Below are 18,531 nucleotides of genomic sequence, written 5' to 3'. Positions count from 1 at the left end.
GATAACCGGGATGAGCTCAAGGGGCGGCAGGAGAGACCCTCCCGGGAAGGTTCTCATCAAAATGTTCCAAAAGATACGAGTAGGAAAAGACAAAATCCGACTATTGTGCTTCCAAAACACGCGAGCGAAAGAATCCCCAACAAAAAGGATCCATGTAAACAAGCCCGCAGGTGAGTTTCAGCAGAGGGCAGCACTCTGCAGGTAGGGTCACACGTGTGTGTGTGTGTGTGTGTGTGAGTGTGAGCAAGGACGATGGACATGTTTGGAAATGTGAGAGTGATTTGCAGGGTGACAGTTTTTGCATAGTGCCTGTTAAAGGTCATGTAAGACACACACACACACACACACACACACACACACACACACACACCACACACACACACACACACACACACACACACACACACACACACACACGGGCTCAGCAGGAGAGGATTTTTTTGGGGTCATTGTTGGAATATAAAAATTAGATTTACGAGTTTAATATTCCAGGACATTTTTTGGATTTTGTGAGGGAAGTTAGTGGGGCTCTCAGGGATGTTCTCTGCCGTCTCCATGGCTACAGGGTGGCGGCTTGGGCCCGTCAAGCTGTCGAATCCATCGGAGTCCAGGTCCAGTGGGGGGGAGGAGGGGGATGCTGGAACTGAGAGACAGTTCCAGAGATTACCAAGGATCTCCAGCTTCCTTCTTCTGCACTCCCTGGTGATCGCTCTCCTCTTCCCTCACCATCAAAAGTGTCTTCCTCCCTTGGACGCGCTTCAGGTCCGCGAGTTTGTTTTCACTTTTCAGACGGGAACGCCCCCCGCGCAGCACGCCGTCCAAACCTTGCGGGGGCCATCTCTGCGAAACCAATCCGAACTGCGGGGCAGAGTCGTGCTGTTGCTGCGAAACTCCAAAACATGTTTGCACGTTGGCTCAAACAATGACGGATGCATCAACAGTCATTTACACTTCAGAGCGTTTTCAAAGCTGCCTTCCAGCACGACACATTTGTTGCGGCGCCGGTTGCATAAACGCCGCTTTGGCTTGATTAGAAGTGCTGTTAGAGAGATGGACGGAGGGTGAGCAGAGTCCACAACACACAGAACCTTCCTCCCTAACTGAGGCTCCGCCGTTAGCATTTCTGCTGTTAGCGTTGGGCAAAACTCGGCACACGTGCTTCCGGGAGAATTTTCCTCCATTGGTGATTTTCATTAATCCTGGAGTTCAAACGGCTCAAGTTTAATGGCGAAGTAGCTCCGAGCGCTTAATGACAGCATGCTAACCAGCTCGTGTAGCCACATCGCCACGTTGATGCGGAGCAGCTTCGATGTCAACCTTTGCTGGCTTGAACACAAACCAGGAACCAGTTTGCAGATCATTCATTTTTTTGGGGACTTAATGGCGGCGTTTCCCAAAAAAATGAGGCAGTCTGGCGATTTTTCAGCCCGGGGTCAGAAACAAACCTTTTTTTCCCACCAGGATCCATCAATACGGAGGTTTCTGGTGGTCTTTTGAAGGTTTAACGGCTTGACTGTGTTTGTCACAATTTGACGTCTCAAAGCCATCAGAAGACGAGGGGTCGGGGCCCCCCCACCAAACAGAACACCCCACTCCCCCCACCCCCCCAGGTCACACAGGACGGCCTTGTAGGCGCGACACATCCGGACGCAAAGGTAAACTGACAGAAAGTGGGACGCGCTGCTGGAGAGGGAATGTTGTTTTCCCTCATTGCAGCTGACCCGATATTGAGTAAACACTGGGAGTGTGTGTGTGTGGTGTATGTGTGTGTGTGTGTGTGGGTGTGTGTGTGTGTGTGGGAGGGGGGGTGTGCTTGAATGGGTGTTTTCTCTCCCCAGTCCAACTTTTTTTTTATTTTTTATGAGGGGTTTAAATTTCAGGCCCGGGGGTCGTGGCCCCTCCGCTCCAGTCCTACTGAGAGAAGGTGGGGTGGGGAACCTGTCGCACAGAATAAAAGGCCCGTCAGCTGAGGAGGTGCAGGCGCACTCGCACCCCCGTCCGCTGCTCTGGACAGGAAGAACCGCCTCCAGCCGGGACAGCTGCCTCGGGGAGTTCCCAGGTGACACATATTCGTCCTGTTGCGTGGAGGGTTGAAATCCACCACGCCACGAGTGGCCACGGTCACGGGTTTCTGGCACCCCATTAACGGTAATTTAAGGGCCCACGGCGACCCGTCCCGTTTTCACCTCACACCAGCCGGAGCAGCTGGACAGGCCGGGATCGCTCGAGCCGCAGCGACGCAGCAGCGTGTGAAACGTGAGGGACTTTCAGGGCCAAGAGGGCCGCGTTGCTCCTAAAAACGGGGCCCCGGTGTCCACGTGGCTGGAAGAGGACGCAGAGAGGACGCACAGACGAGGATGGACGAGAGTAAAGAGGAGGAAGGAAGTCCATCGGACGGGAGAGGGAAAAGCGCAGGTGAGGAAATCCTCTTCTCCATCATCTCCGCTGAGAGCTTCCTGCACTGGAACACACACACACATCCTTATATTTCTATCTTTGTGGGGACCGCCATAGATAGGACGCATTACCCACCTCCCTACCCTAAACATAGCCATCCCAATCCACCCCCCCAACCCTGACCTAACCCCTAACACCAAGTAGTAACCCTCAAACTCTCCATTGAAATTCCCACCAGCCTCACGGCCCCACTTTCTAAGATGTCCTCACTTTGCCAGTATAACCAGTATTTTGGTACTTAATATGTAGGAAATAGAAACACACACGTGCAAACACGGGATAAAACAGAGAGAAGAAACAGAACAAAGCCAAACTGCTTCAGAGCTGGTTGCAAACGCAGCTGCTGCAGTGAAACAGTCACACACACGCCAGCGTCCATTACAAATGCATTTATTGAGTCGCGGAAAGCCATTTACAACTGGATAGTTGCTTTGTTTTTTTAAAAAGACACCGTAACACTTGATAACACTGATTTCTCACTGATGCTGATGTAAGAAAAAAAGAGAATGGTTCAATAAATACGATCGATGATTGGAGGGAATACATTCGCCTTTGAAAAGAATTCCATTTCGGATTTGGGCCTGATCCATCTTTGATGAACGCTTTTCCAGCACTCATCAAAGAAAAAAAAAAAAGACGCTTAAACCTTTTTGGGGGGGAAAAAAAAAGACTTCAACAAAAGATCTGTTTTGTGTCAACGCTTTCAAGAATCTACTGGTGGTTTGGCGTGGTTTATTTTAGCCCGCTGACTACACGTTGCAAATATTTTACATTATTAATGATGCGTGTTGCTACCTCCCGTCTAATCGTTCAGGCTCGTGCACGTGCTGCTCCACGAGTATCAAACATTCAAGTATTACACAGATTGTCCAGTGGTTTCCCGTTTCAGGAAAAACTAGTTGAAAGCGTCTACACACGCGAGTGTGAACACTGAGGAAATGGGGTTGTTACCGTACTGCAGCCCACCAGCAGGGGGCGCCGCATGTGCTGATGTTAGTTTTGAGATCTTGGAATCCTCCTGGGGAGTAAAGTCAAGGCGAAGCTGATCGATATTCCAAAGAGTCTCAGCTCCTCCCACGTGGAGTGGGCTGGTCCCGCGTCGCAGGGCCACGCCAAGACGTCCCCCACGCCGTCGCCGTAGCCGCCAGCAGGACTTCGGTTCCGAAAAGCCGCGCGTTCTTCCGGAGAAGGACGGAGCGCTGCGGGATCCCGGAAGCTCGTGATGCAAGAGGGCAAGGATTCAAAACAATCCCGATTTCTTGAAGTACTTGAATGCACCGTCGCTGCGTGAAGAGGATTAGCGCAACCGTCGGATTAAAAAACCAACAAAAAACAAAACACGTGTGACATTCCGACATCCTCGCGTCCCGGTTTCGAGTGATCATTAATGCTCCGATGGCGGCGGCGCTGGTCTGCAGCTGTGGATCGCTCAGGACATTAAATCAGGTTACACGAGGACACGCAACAGCTAATGGATACGAGATGGATCCCACACGCAATAGGAAGCACGAGGAGGTGGACGCCGTTCTCTCTATGTACAAACTGGAAGCAGGCCTGCCTGTGACTAAGATGCTAGGATTTAGTAACAAAATAAATAATAAAATCAACCTAATAACAATTATATATATATAGATATTCATTTATTCATATTCTACAATCAGCAATTTCACTAACGAGTGAAGAACTAAAACTCGTCTGCAGCAACGGGAGGATCTGACCCAGAAAGGGGTGGGGACAGTACCGCTGGACACAAACAATCCCAACCAGGAAAATAACGTCAACTCTGTTCCCAATCAGTGATGAGTCGAACCGGCTTTGTTGTTGCCCCCCCCCCGTAATAACTCGTTTGTTGTAACCTTTCATCCTCTGTGACCTCCAGAGAGGAAAACACTTGTTTGCCCGTTGGACTTGTAACCAGTTATGTTTGCTCAGCTACTTTAGTGAAGTGTTACACATGAGGCCCAATACTGCAGCCAGCCACCAGGGGGGGGGGGCATCCGTCTTTAATCTACAGCCGGGCTTTTAAAGTGAGTCAAGTTTAAAGTGAGCCAGGTGTGGAGGGTAACTTGCACATGTAGGTGGAGGTTGTGGGGGGGTCAGGGTTGTTGTGGGGGGGGGGGGCAGCTTGATAAAAAGCACAGTAAAAATCTCCCATATTTACACTGAAGAAAGTGAATACATTCAGGCAGCAAGAATCAGAGGAGGATGACTTCTCCCCCTGCACGAGGTACGTTTGGCACTGGTAGTCGACCCCCCCACACACCCCCCATACCCCCCCACCCCTCCTTACTCTTTCCATTCTCTCGAGCTAAATCCCCAAAGTCATATGTCAGCATCTATAAAACCTCTCTGGTGTGATATTTGGTTGGGGAGCTGCTCGAGCTGTAAACGCTGAAGAGCAGGACCGTCAGAACCTCGCTGCAACCGTCCCCTTCTGACCCCCCCACCCCCCAGCCAACAGGAGTCTTTGGTTCAAGGCACACGTGTGCAGCGCTCCGCTGGAACACTCCAGGGTCGTCTTGTCCTAAAATAACGTTTGGCCATGCATGGGCCGGGCAGCAGGCCGGCGGGGGTCCGAAGGGCCGCTGCTCCGAGAGTCCGCCTCTTCCCCCCGCTTCCTGTTCAGCAGTCCTCTGGGATGGCGGGGAGGGCTGAGGCCGATGGCGGGTGTAAACTCAGATGCCGTTGGTCAGGTCTGCGATGACGTTGGCCCTCACCAGCTTGCGGAGGAATTCCTTCTCCTTGGCGATATTGTGAGTCCACGACTGCGGGAAGCAGGACAAACACGGAGTTTAAACCAGAAACTGGAGCCTTTCCTCCGGATCAGGCCCCGACCCCCCCAGAATCCCAGCTAAAGCTGATAGTAATATATCCTGATTATATAGAAAGAGAAATGCATCACGGCTGTTTAATCAATACCTACATATAACATATACACGAACCCACAACCTTTATGGATATTTAAGTCATTTTTGTTTATCTTCTCTAATTTCCTCGGACGTTTCGGGAATAGAAAGAAAACGGCTCGTCTAATCAAAGCGGTCGACGACTTCACAGGCGTTCCGTGTGTTTCCAGCAAATCAAGCGAGTGGCGGCGGGCGTGTTGGCGGCGGCGCGGCCGCGTGCGACCGACGCCGCCCGCGTTGATGAAGATGATTGTAATAAATGCCAGAGGTTCGCCGGGAGTTTAGACAGAGGTTATCATCGTGCTGAGCTCATGGTTTACACGCGCCGGCGCACGGGGGACATCTTTGATTCGGCGTAAACACTGAGAGCGGCGCCTGACGGATGGGCAGGCGGATCTGTCGGGACGGCGCTCACAGAACCATCGTTCAAACAGAACGCTAATAGTTCCCCCGCTGATGAAGTGGCTGACGAAAGCCCGGTGCCGTTTTAGTGCGCTATAGATTAAACACTGTCCAGTCTTGACCCGATGCCCAGCCGAGCCTTCATTTTATAGATCCTGACTTGTTTTAGGAACGGACTGTGGAACCGGTCCGCCGGACCACCCGAACTCTGAGGCGTCCCGGCCCGGAGGTCGTCCAAGGACGCCTCGGCGCTCACCTCTTTAATGGCGGACATCTTGACCGTCTCGTAGTAGTGCAGGGGCGCGTGGGGCGTGTTCATGTCGTAGCCGAACCCGGCCACGGCCACCTCGTCGCAGTTGTGCAGGGCCATCGTTATGGCGACCGTTCCCAGAGTCGGGATGTTCTGCAATGAGGAAACAGGCTGTCAGAACCAGGCTGGTTTCCAGAATGACCTTCAGCCTGGACGGTGAAAGAGGTGCGACGCTATCACTGTCACACACACACACACACACACACACACACACACACACACACACACACACACACACCACACACACACACCCCCCCCACACACACACACAACACACACACACACACACACACACACACACACACACACTTCTGTCTTTGTTCTGCTCTGCTGCATCTAACTGACTTTGAACACTTGGTGATTAACCATTACCTTTAAGACGTGACCCCTGTGACCCCCCCACCCCCCCGCACCGTCATCTACAGGGTTGAAATGTGCTTCCTAACTGCCCTGGGCTGCCATTGATCCGGGGGGGTAAAGAGTGTGATTCTAAGTGTGTGTTGGACAGTGTGTGCGTGTGCGTGTGTGTGTGGGGGGGGGGGGGGTGCAGAAGAAAGAATGGATGGAGGCCCCCACTTAAATCATTAGGCTGATTTGCCGCCCTCAGGGTTGGCGGTCCCACCCCCTGCTGTGTGTTCTGATAAGATGAGTTCACACACACGTGCAGTCATGAAGACACTTAACGCAGATATGAGGATCAAACTCCAGAAAATTCAACTAATGTGGGCAGAAGGCCAAATTCTGGAGAATGGACATGATAAAAGACACACACACACACACACACACACACACACACACAACACACACACACACACACACACACACACGCACAGGCTAACTTAAACTCACCCAAACAGTAAACTCAGTTCACTTCCACCCTTAACCTCACATTTTTCCATGTAATGATGAAGTTCTGGGGCCTAAAAGTTTATCCCTACCGAGACCCCACAGAGTGAATAAAAATCCCTGTGTTAGCGCTCTTGCAGTCCCCATATAGACGCACACACACTCACACACACACACACACACACACACACTCACTCACACACACCGAGGCCAGATGTCCACATGCTGAACACATGTTCCAGTTCATGCAGGGGTGTTCTGGCGGCCCCAGAGGGCAGAGTGTTCACAATATCCCGTTTTACCAAGAACAAGCATATAAATTCAATTAAGCCGTCAATGAAAAACAGTCACACAGACACAACCGATTTCAACCCCTCCGTGCACACTACGGTTCTCTTCCGTCTGCTCAGAAACTGCCGTTTGTTCTCTGATGTTTGCACAAGTTCCGAGTCCACGAGCAAAGTGCCTCTGTGAATTCCCAACCCGGAATGAAAGCAGCCCTGTGGGGAGCTGTAGAACACTGGCCGGACCTGCGCGGCGCGCGTTCCACGTTGCGGCAATGTCAACAAAGAGAAATTGTTTGGTATTTCCTACTAATCTACTTTCTTTCCCTGGTTGTGTTATGAAAACAGAGTAAGCTGCAATCCTAAAACAGAGAAGCCGAGACTTCAAAAAGCACCACAAAAATGCTACGCAAAGAAAAATGGATCGAAAAGGTCGCTTGAGGTCCACTGCTCTCGTACAATTGGTCCTTCATCGGAATATGTGAGGACAGCTGAAGCGATCGGAGAAGGTTTTGGCAGGAAAATGATCAGACGGACACGGAATCAGAGGCTCCTCTTACCCCTTTACCCATCAGGCCGTTGTTGAAGGGCAGGCCGATGAACTGGAAGGCCGCCTCCTGGATGAAGTAGGGGTTGAGGATTCGTATCTCCGTGGGTTCCCGGGGTACGTAGTGCGCCACCGACTTCCAAAACCCTTCCGTGCCCTTCTGAGGTATTTGGAACCAGGAAGAAGAGAGAAGAGAAATGGGAGAAGTGGGACACTGTTAGCAGGTTTCATCAGAAAGAAAACATTTCTGGGGGGGGGGACACACGAGACCTGGGAATGGCGAGCTCATTTATTCTGCACTGACAGAAAACACAGAAGCCGAGCAGCAGCCAGACTCCACCGGCACTGATTAAGGAAATGGATTTGGGTCTCTAATGGATGAAGTCAGGTCGTAGGACGTCGGTAATTATGACTCCTGGCAGAGCGGCGGGAGAGGGAAGCCGCTCCGGCCGGCGTTCCGAACACCACGGCTACAGAAGAGGGCGGCAAGGTGAACCTCTTCACCTCAGTTATCAATATCTCCGCAAATCAAATTCCTGTGGATCCTGCTCAGGGAACAGGGAGAAAGAGCTTGGCTATTTATTCAACTTTATGTTCCTAATAAAGTAAATATTGTTAGAACACGTCAACAGAATTGATTAATATTTACTAAGTAAAACGCGCTGATGTGCAATCGGACTTTTCATCACATGGGTTTGTTTCTCTTTTCCACAATGGAGGACTCTCTGATGTGAGAACGCTGCGTGTTAGCGTGAGCTTCAAACACTCTTTCCTCTTGATGAGTTTAATCTGTGTTCTCAGGAACCCTTTTCTTTTAAAGTGGACTTCCTTCGGTGCTTCCCTCGCTCGTGTCGTCATCTCGACCAGAAGGTCGCTGCAAATGTTAATAATAATCGTCACGCCTCCAACAAACAAGTCCAGTTTACCTGAAAACTACAACTCCGTGCGTGGTCGACGACTTCCTGCAGAAAGGCCCCGAGCCAACGGGGTCGGCAGATGTAAATGGGAATCACCTGTTCAAATAGGCGAGCACCCACCCGGCTGTCTTTGATACGGCCATGCATCACTCAGTGTGTGCGTGTTTGTGTGTGTTGGCAGAGGCAGCAGCAACAAGTCTGCTGGCTTTGTGGCTTCAACAGTGGCGGCTCTTTTTGAACGCGGCCCGGGCTCCGTGCCCTCAGCAAGCTGCAACAGGAACGGCAGCTCATCTCGCCTGTCAACGCCGCCTGTGTTTGCCAGGCATCTATTTAGCAGCGTGGCTTAGATGTGTGTGCGTCGGCGTACGCTCAATAGGGAGAGTGATGCACGCTTTTTTTCTTTATTCTGGGACAGAGAGAAGCTGATGACACAACACACGCCCCTCGCTTTACACGCCGGTGACCCGATGTGTACTTACACACAAATGTGACGGGGTGGGGACCTTTTTGAAAACACTCAGGCACCTGTGGATGTACAGGAGGCTTTGGGAGACGTGGGAACAATTATAGCGTGACTGTTGACGCCGAGAGGTGGTATGAGTTCAGGAATGTGGGAGGGGCTTACGCTAAAAGTCATCAGCTCTAAACAGGTAATATTGACAGATGATGAGCGGTTTCCTGTGATACGACAGAGGCTCCCTGGGTGTAATAAAATGGTAAAAGAAGGCGGCCTTCGGGTTAGAGGATGTGGTTTCTACTGCGATTGACCGCTAACCTGCAGGCGTCGAACACATTAGCTTGGCAACAGGAACGCTCTTGAACCTGCGCCGTCTGATTATGGACAGAATTGGAAGCAGAGCGGCCCGGCTTAGAGGCTGACCGAGGGCTGACACACGTGTTCCAGAGGTGAACAAGTGCCTGGCCTTGGCGCTTGGTTCTGTGTCGGGGTGAGAGCCAGGGAGGAAATGACTGATTACCTTTTTCCTGCAACAGCTTTATTGTTAAATTGGGCTGGATTATTAGATTTAAGTGAGTGCACAAGGCTGCGTGCTCCGAGACGGCACCTGCTAAAACAACTCGGAGTTAATTGCTGGAAATGCGTGTCGGAGAGGGGTAAACGATGTTACAATTCTGACGTGCTCTCCGAATTTATTGTTGAATTGAAGCAAATTTCCAGAGAGCTGATTAAAGTGCAGTTCTCCATCTGAGATGACGATAGCAGTTTGCTATTTGGCTCCTGGCGGTGGATGCTCGTGCCGCTCAGGGTGTTTGCTAACTCTCTGCTGAACTTGGCTTAGCCTGCTGCTCCGATTCAGGCCGTTACACACACATAAAACAGGTAGACGAACACGACACACTTGTTAACACTGAGTGCTGTGAAACAGTGAGCTAGCAAGTTAAACACAGCTCAGCCAGGAGAATAATTCATGGTCTAAAGCTCATAATATACAGGAACAACACTGTACATCTTCATGATTTAGGCTTTATGGGCTCATTTATTTGAACTGCGCTACGCCAGCATGTTTAGCATCTTAGAGCCAATAAAATAAAACCAAATAAGCGGAACAGAGTCATGATTGCTCCATGGCTTGCTAACAATAAAATAAGGCAAGTAGGAAAGAATATAAGGTTAATGTTCCTTATGAACATTTGTAGCCCCTGACTTCCTGTTTCATTATGCTCTCTATAACCTAAAAGTAGATCACGGCAGCTCAGCACTCCAGCTCAGAGGATGTACTCATTTCTGACTATTCAAAAACATAAAGAAAGGAAAACTGGGAGGTGTTTCAGCGGCTGGTGTGAGTGTGGGCCCCGAAACCTGACTCACCTTTAAACTATAACGTTTTTGTGTGTTAAATGAAGCCGAAACCTTAGTTTACAATTCCTCCGGGACTGACTGTAGAGATGTGAAGCACTAAAAACAAGCTGAAATATGAGGGTAAAGGGGAAAAAAGGCTTCACATCTGCTGGGTTACTAAGGGTGGTTTTAAATCCCTTTAAAGTAAACAAACACAACAGGCCAGATATCCGTCAGCCTAATGTAGCAGACACAGACACTGTGTACTGCGCGCATGATTCCAGAGTTTTGCCCTAACGACATGGTAACATGGCAGCGATGACACAGATGTCCTTCCATCCTTGAAAGTTGGCTGTTATATAATTAGCTCCCATGTGCTATAAACTAGAAACAGTTTAAGCTAAAATCTGGTTGAGTGAGTGGATGAATACAACTGAAGGTAATTACGCACCCTCGTTCGCCCTGGTTTCCTACGCAACAGGAAATAAATCCTTCAGCTTTGTCATGTTTGCCGGGATGAGAGCAGAACCTGGTCGTTAGTGAAGGTAGAATTCTGGACGGCTGCCTCATTCTTAAGCTTTCACCAATTTGTAGTTGCTGTTCTTGACACATACCAAGACCTCTGCCCTCACCGGGGTCACGCTGGTTTCTCTTTTCCGGGCTTTTTCTCGTTTATTCGGTGTGTGAGACCCTCGTCTCCACACACCCGTGACGGCCTGCGTGAGAATGACGTCCCAACCTGCCAGGACTTTGACCCTGAAGGCAACATATGCAGTGTTGGGGTAAAAAAAACAGATGCTGCCTCGACCTACTTGAGACATTAGTAAAAAAAAATAGTCCCTCTCTTAGTCCTGGTAACAGGGCGACATGTTACAACACATCAAACTTTGTAACACTCATCATCCACCTCATCTGAAGGCAGCGTTAAAGGTACCAGAGAGCAGGTCTGAGCGTTAATGGTTACAGGGAACCTTTGTGACTCATGTTGGAAACATAACACTGGCGGTAATCAGTCACATCCGGTCTCCATGTTAGTCCCTCGCTCATGTTCAAAATCCATGTTTACAAGTATGTAAATGTTTATGAATACATGTATGTGTGCTACTTTGGGCTTCTGCGCAGATGTTTACCCTTGAAAAGGTCGTATAGCAAGGTCATATAGTTGTTATTTCGGTCTGGCAGCGCGTCGTCCGTGACAGAGATACAACAAACCTTTTGGGCCAGTTTTTAAAATTAAAAAAAATAAAAAAGGGCAGACACACGGATCCAAAAGTAAAAACTTGATAGCAATATTTTAGCTGGAAGGGATTCCGCTGGAAAACTCTGCTCATCAGTCACAAGCACCTCGCTGTTTGGGTCATTCCTGGAACTCCTGATTTTCCGGAATTGGCCGGGAAATGCGCTTAAAATATTTTGATCCTTCAGGTTTGGCTTTTCACTATTAAAGGAAAAGGCTCTTCCTCTAATTGTTCCCATCCATCACTTACCTCTGCAGCCTGCAGAGAGAGCTATTGTAAACAAACAGGAAGGACAGAACACTGCCACTTCACCCCCGAGCCCAGTGTATATCCTTTACTGGCTCTGTTTGAAAATATCCCCGCATATACAAACAACCGGAGCTGTGAGTGCACGAACCGCGGCGACACCGCGTGCATGGCTGAAACCCGATGAAGAGAGAAGCTTATCGGTGACTGTAAAGCCCGCGCCGCGGCCGTAAACACTTGGCAATCAGCCCGACGGCTGCGTCTGTGGGGTCGGGCTGAGCGACGGTCCTGTAATCAGGGAGACCTGCGGGACTGATGGATGAGGTCGGAGGGAAGGCTCCCGCTGCTGCTGCTGCTGCTGCTGCGCACGGCAGGTCCAGGAACACGGGGCGGATTCCCAGAGACAAGCGCGTGTGCGAGCCAAGGGTCTGATTAGGTCAAGTTTAGAAAAGTGGACTTTGAAGGCGAGCGTCTGCGTCCGGGGCCGGCGCTCGTGTTTGTCAGCGTGTGCAAAACGTGAACAGATTGGGAAGTGACCCCGCTAATTTCGGTTCTGTTCAGCCGTCCAAGACGGTGCTGCGGGCTTTGAAAAGCCACAAAAAAAGCCTCAACACGGGCCAGATCGACTTATGATAACTGTCTGGATGAGTCACTAGAGGCTGCACTAACCTCTGAGAAAAGGGCCGCGCTTGCATTCATCACTGAGGAGGAAAGAGGAGCTTTTGCAGCTCGCACAAAGAGATTCCCGCTGGGAGCCAGAGACGGAAAAGCTTCCAAAGGACGGCCTTCCAAAGCTGCACGGCCTGAGCCTCAAGGATGAAATCACCGAGCGAGGCAAAGATGGATGTTTTCTGCGGGATACCTGATGTTACATCTGTGAACACTTTCATGCTGTCCACAGCTTAAAGAAGAGAAGCAGGGTTATTGATCTGAGCGGGGCGGATTTATATATTCCCAACTAATCTGAGAGGAGACAGCATAAAATACTCTAACCCGAGCAACGGAAGAGTGACCTGCTGAGGGTTTGGAGGGAAACGTTTGGGAGGCATCGTGTCGCCCGTTACGTGGCACATTTGTTATTTCTCTGTGGCAGAAATGTCCAGTTGTGAACAAAGACAGACTTTTATGTTGCCTGCTTTTAAAGCCATGAGAAACATTCTTCCCTCCTCGCCAGTTCAAAGAGGGCTGACTCGGATGCCAGGGGCCAGATCAATTATCCCGAGCAGCCGTTTCCACTGTTCGTCTCTGACAAAAGAGAAAAATCTGGGCCCCTGGGGGTCGAGAGGGCCCGCTTTCAGCCCAACCAGCCACTTTGCACGATTTCGTCCGAGCGCCACTTCCACCTTCATTTGTTCCTCCCCGGTTGGTGTTACTTTAACCCTCCATTCCCTGTTTCCCTGAGCTCTCGGAGCTACTTTTCCTACCTTCAGTCCAACATCACATCTGCAACTTTGCTCAGTTACAGTTTGCTGCTGTGCAACCCGTCAACATGACGGACGGCAGCACGTATTGTTACTGTTATTTATTGTTATTTACAGCTACTAACAGCTTTGACAATCAGGAGTAGTTTTCCCTCAAAGTCACAGCTGTGCAGGGAAATAACGCTCGTTTCCACATTTGAGAATTAGACTAATTAAATTCTTTAATGCAAGCAAGTAATGATTTACAGCAAGGGGATCTAAAATCTGACACGGGCCTTTAAAATATAGCAGCACTTATTTTAATAACAATAAAGGAGCTTGAACTACGTCCCCCCCAGTGTTCTGGCATTAAATGGATTAAAACTAATCTCATATAGGCTACTAGAGAGGAAAAATGAAAGTGATTATGCAAGCGTTTTCACTGACAATGGCTATAAAAGGACACAGCAGCCGTTAAAAATGACTTCCTTCTGTAATGCTTCAAAAGATAAGCCCAAGCCAGTTCTGTCATTCAGTCTGACACTCGTGATTAAGAAGTCGCAGCTTCGCGGCTCGTCATTAACCACAGCAATCAGAAGGTCACCCAGAAGACTCTTTATGAAATATATTATTGTGCTGTGATTAGTGTGTCAGTATGTGAGGGATGGAGTACAAGAGGAGACCTGGAAACTGGTAATGTGATGCAGAATGAGGAGGGAAAATAACTAATTATGTGCTTAGGAATCTAATTGTACAGTGCAAAAATGTCAAACAACAATCAAAAGTAGTTTTTATGTATGATATAACAAATATAGTGAATAATATAATAAATTGGCAGATGAATGGGATGCATGCGCAGCCAGTGTGTGGTGTTTCAAGCCTGCAGCGGATCCTGACAGCCGTGATAAACTCGCTTCAACCACATGTGCACGCTCTCCTGCAGTTGCTGACTGACTGATGTGCAACAGGGAAGCCCAAAATTCCAGTAACCAGCAGCGTAAACTGTGATAAATGATCGCATTACACGCTCTCACTGTCGCAGACAGAAGGATCAGAATTCTGACCTTATCTTTCTGTAGCTGCCTTGTTAGTGTTCAGACTCAACAATAACTTACACAAGTGCCTTTAGGTAGGAGCCACAGGCTGAACAAAGACACAACGTGACATCAAACATGAGAATAACAGTAAATATATTCATTCGCCACCAACTGGTCAGGGGCGGAATTACAGCCACTCAATCCCCCAACATGACAGGTTGCCCCCGGATTTTTTTGTCATTCTTAAAAAGTGAGTGGTAGAAAATAAGAAGCTGAAGTGACCCCTGACTCTTATCAGCGGTATACACAGTGTATATTTGTCCACTTAATCACACTATAAATACAGCTTGCACGTCTACAGGAGGGAATGTGCAAAACGTGATCGGCCGGACTGCAGAGGTCCAAAAAAAGACACGCAACTCAAACATCCAGACATATTTAGGCAACCAGAGGAGGAGAAATTTTCCACAGTATACTGTAATTATGTGGGTGTAAAGATGTGATCAAGTGTGATTTAAAAAAACAAAAAAAACAACGGCTTTTGGATGGCATTTAAATAAAAACTCAAGCTGAGACGTGGCGCTCGGCAGGCTTTTTGTCCAATGAGTTATTGTGCGTCTGTGTGTTGTGGATTCTTCCACCTCCTTGCAAAAGCTGTAAAAAATAACCTTACCAGTTTCTCCTTGAAGACCATCTGCCTGAGCCACTTGAAATCCAGAGGTTTGAAGGCGGAGAACACAAAGAGCGAGTCCTTCTCGTAGCTGTCGGGCTTCTGGATGGCTCCTTCTGGGTACGTTATCCTCATGGTGGTTTTGGTCCCAACGTCTTTGCCGTAACCAGAGACCGGGGCTTCATTTAACCTTCGAGAACAAAAGCATGCACTTTGTTAACTAAAATCCTGGAGCATGATTAAAAGCTAAACTCTGGCAGCGTTCGTCACCTCACTACGACATCGTACTCGTCGATCCGAGAGCCCAGCGACTTGTTGGACAGGATCCCTCCGTTTCCAACGATGATGCATCTTTTACAGCTCCGGCTGCCACATTGAAACAAAAAATGAGTCAAACTGGGAGCAGCAGCATGAACCAAATCCAGGCTCCCAGTAGTCCTTACCTGTCCAGTTGCTCTCCCAGCCCGTAATTTTTTGTAGTGGTTAAAATACTGTCTATGATTCTCTCTGCAACAGAAATCAACAGGAGTCATTGAACGCACCATATTGACGCACATAAACGAGTGTGACAGCTAATTGTGCAGAGCCCCAGCTTTCTGTCTCAATACACCAGTGGATAATGGTTTTCCTGGCGCTGATCTGGGTCCCGGATTCACACAACTACTGTCCAATTCACTTCATTAAAAGATAGTGTGTCTCTAAATACGGCGCGGAAAAATGTGCTGCTGTCATCAAGGTCAGTCAGCTTAAGTTTGATGCAATTTAAACACCACAGACGAGGTGATGTTATCTACTAATGAAAATGAAATAAAAGAATAACAAACTCCCAGAGACCTCCACATACCACCGGAGACAGAACAATGTAGGTGGTCTTAAAGACAGCTGGAGGAGAAAAACACCTCGGTCCGTTTATTCAGCCTCAGATAAGGAGTGACCCATCAGCACCTTCCAATAGCCGTGATGGGAATACGGAGGGGGAAATGTTTCCGATTAGACGGAATCTGGGAAAGACAGTCGGATTTCGAGAAGGTATTTGTATGCGTGTGTTAAAACTCTCCCATAAAAGCACTCAGAGGAGGAATGCTCTTTTCAAACAAGTGCATTCTCCTTCTTAAGTGGGAGATGTTGGGCACGTCTCCCTGCGTGGCGAGCACCCCTCTGGTTGCAGGGTGAGAAAAGATGTTTAGCCATAGCGCGCATTCCCGGCGCGTTCCGCAGTCATGCTTTGCACATTCCAGCGCAGATGTTCATATTTCTTTGCTCTCCTAACCATTTTAGGCCTCCCGTACTTGTCTTTGTCACCCTAACGATGCCGTTCCTGTTCGGATCGGACATTACCGTAACACTGAAGTGAAACGGAAACGGGCTACCGTGAACTTCCCGGCATCACAAATGTCAGCGGCCTCGGGTGAAACCTTCACCAGACTTATTAAAGCGCTAAGAGTAATCAAAGTGATCATCATAGAGACTCTATTGTGCTTCATTACCATTCAAAACCAGACTAAAGGCAAATATTCTGCGGCGGAAAACCGTGTCCGACAGTTTAGACTGGGGGGCTTTTAAAGACACATAATAGCCGCCATTGGCCCCGGCTGAGGTTTCTAATGATTAACCTGCTGAGGAGAGGTGAGCTGTTTAGATGTGGTGTCGATGTCTGGCGTCAAGCATCACCCCGAGCAGCATAAACACCAGTGTGAAGACCACACCTGCGTCCCAGGGCGAAACATGAAAAATCACAACGGCAACGGCGCGCTTCTGCGCGATGACATGGGAGCTAATTGTTATAAGCACCCCGGGTAAACATTTCAGCGCGGTATGCCTCGTGGTGAAGACGAATGGAGGCGACTCGGGACCAGGAACTCCAGGGATGACAGGAATCTGAGCTGGTGAGCTGGAGAAGCATCACAACACATAAACACAGACACATTGTTGGGATGATTGTAGTTTAAACACCCTGAAAGAACTATAGTGACGAGCAGGTGGTGCGAGTGAGGCTGAACGGGTGCTTCAAGCTTCTAGGTGACGACTAATTCGATTCAATATTAAAATTGTAATGATCTGTATATCAGTGCCCTCTAAAGTCAAATAAAATGGGGGGACGTATCAAACTGGACGCGTCCTGTAGGAGCTTGCGTTATAGTTCAGACACGTGTAAACTATTTTGTGTTGCTGTAAGAATGCGAGTCTTACGCACAACTCTCCGATCAGCAGAAGATTAGGACAGGCTTGGAAACAGCTGAAACAACTTCAGTCCAAACTCCCCGCTAAAAAAAGCTCTGCGGGGCTTCATACATCTGGAAAACTAATGTTAACTTTGGCAGCTATTTTAAACTTTGACTTTTGCCCGCTAAATATTAAATTCAGTGGCGTTTTTACCCTGGCTAATGTGTAGAATTTCAGTTTATTCAGTGTAAAGTGTAAGGAAGCATTCGCTTTAAATGAAGTCCCTTATGTATAGCTGCTCAGCTGTAGTAACTGTCTCTTAATCCTTTAAACTTATAGTTTCATTTGCCGGTAATTCAAAGCAGATGAAGATCGCAGCCACTTTGTTCACTACAGGTGACATAATGCAGCTTTACCGGTGGGCCAAACGCACATGTTATCACAGAGGAAAGTAAAAATAAAACTAAACCGCCTCCCCTCAGTCCCAATTTGGAATCCTTTGTGGTGTTCTATTCAACATCCACACGTATCATCTCTCCACATGAGCAGCAGTAAAAGGGAAGCCGTGCTGCGGCTCGATCCGTGCAGAAAACACACCCCAGGTGTAACACACGCTCACGTAGCACTCTTTTGATACGGAGAGACCGTGCGTGGATCTGTGTGTGTGTTCAAGCGGCGGCCCAGAGCGCTCCAAACCACAGAGTTTTAACCCTGCGGCCTTTTCTTAAGGACTGGAAAATGTGACAACGCCGCCGCTGAAGCCAGACCAGCGTTATCTGTTCAGTTCCCATGGCAGTGTGTACCGGTGTGATTGGAGAAGTGTCGGAGTGTGTTAAGAGCAGGAGGATGATACAGAGGCATACGGACGACTGTTGGAACCTGATAATGAGGGAATCCACAGATTTATCACCAGCTGCGCCCTTTAAAGCTTCTGACTGATGTGAAATGCTACAATATTTGGCTCGTTACTGAAACCAGCCTATCAGGCGATCAATCTCCTCCTCTGAACCGTCTCAACCTGCTGCTGAAGGCCCGCAGCTGATCTGCAGCTGCTAACATGCAAAAGCCGCAGCCAAAGTGTTCTAGCTGCATCCGACGCCTCTCGCCCTCTCTGCTAATCTACCGGGCGATACGGGGTGTCGTGAGATCCCTTTTTTTTGGCGGCGGCGCTGAAAGAAACTTGGAAACTTTCCCCCAAAGCTGAAGCAGATATCAGGACCCATCCCTTGTCAAAAGGCAAACGCTAAGCATGGATGACATGACCGTTACATCATATGTGAACGTCATGTATCTGTGAAGCAACCGATTCC

The 18,531-nt window shown here is 48.9% G+C and overlaps 1 protein-coding gene across 9 annotated transcripts in view; it reads right to left on the bottom strand.

Moving 5' to 3' along the window:
• Positions 1 to 2,831: 2,831 nt before the first annotated feature.
• Positions 2,832 to 18,531, bottom strand: part of st3gal3b (ST3 beta-galactoside alpha-2,3-sialyltransferase 3b) — a 32,547-nt gene continuing 16,847 nt past the window's right edge. For all 9 annotated transcript variants that reach the window (XM_057055982.1, XM_057055980.1, XM_057055978.1 and 6 more), the window contains 6 exons: positions 15,502 to 15,565; positions 15,329 to 15,424; positions 15,062 to 15,248; positions 7,766 to 7,912; positions 6,022 to 6,168; positions 2,832 to 5,222 (listed from right to left, as the gene is read on the bottom strand). In XM_057055982.1, coding sequence (XP_056911962.1) covers positions 5,133 to 5,222; positions 6,022 to 6,168; positions 7,766 to 7,912; positions 15,062 to 15,248; positions 15,329 to 15,424; positions 15,502 to 15,565 — 731 coding nt within the window. In that variant the 3' untranslated portion in view covers positions 2,832 to 5,132. The remainder of the gene's footprint in view (positions 5,223 to 6,021; positions 6,169 to 7,765; positions 7,913 to 15,061; positions 15,249 to 15,328; positions 15,425 to 15,501; positions 15,566 to 18,531) is intronic.

Source organism: Takifugu flavidus, chromosome 15 (assembly GCF_003711565.1).
Source record: "Takifugu flavidus isolate HTHZ2018 chromosome 15, ASM371156v2, whole genome shotgun sequence".
Taxonomy (NCBI): Eukaryota; Metazoa; Chordata; class Actinopteri; order Tetraodontiformes; family Tetraodontidae; genus Takifugu; species Takifugu flavidus.
Note: the sequence above shows the minus strand (reverse complement) of the source record. Positions and strands in the feature narration are given on the sequence as shown.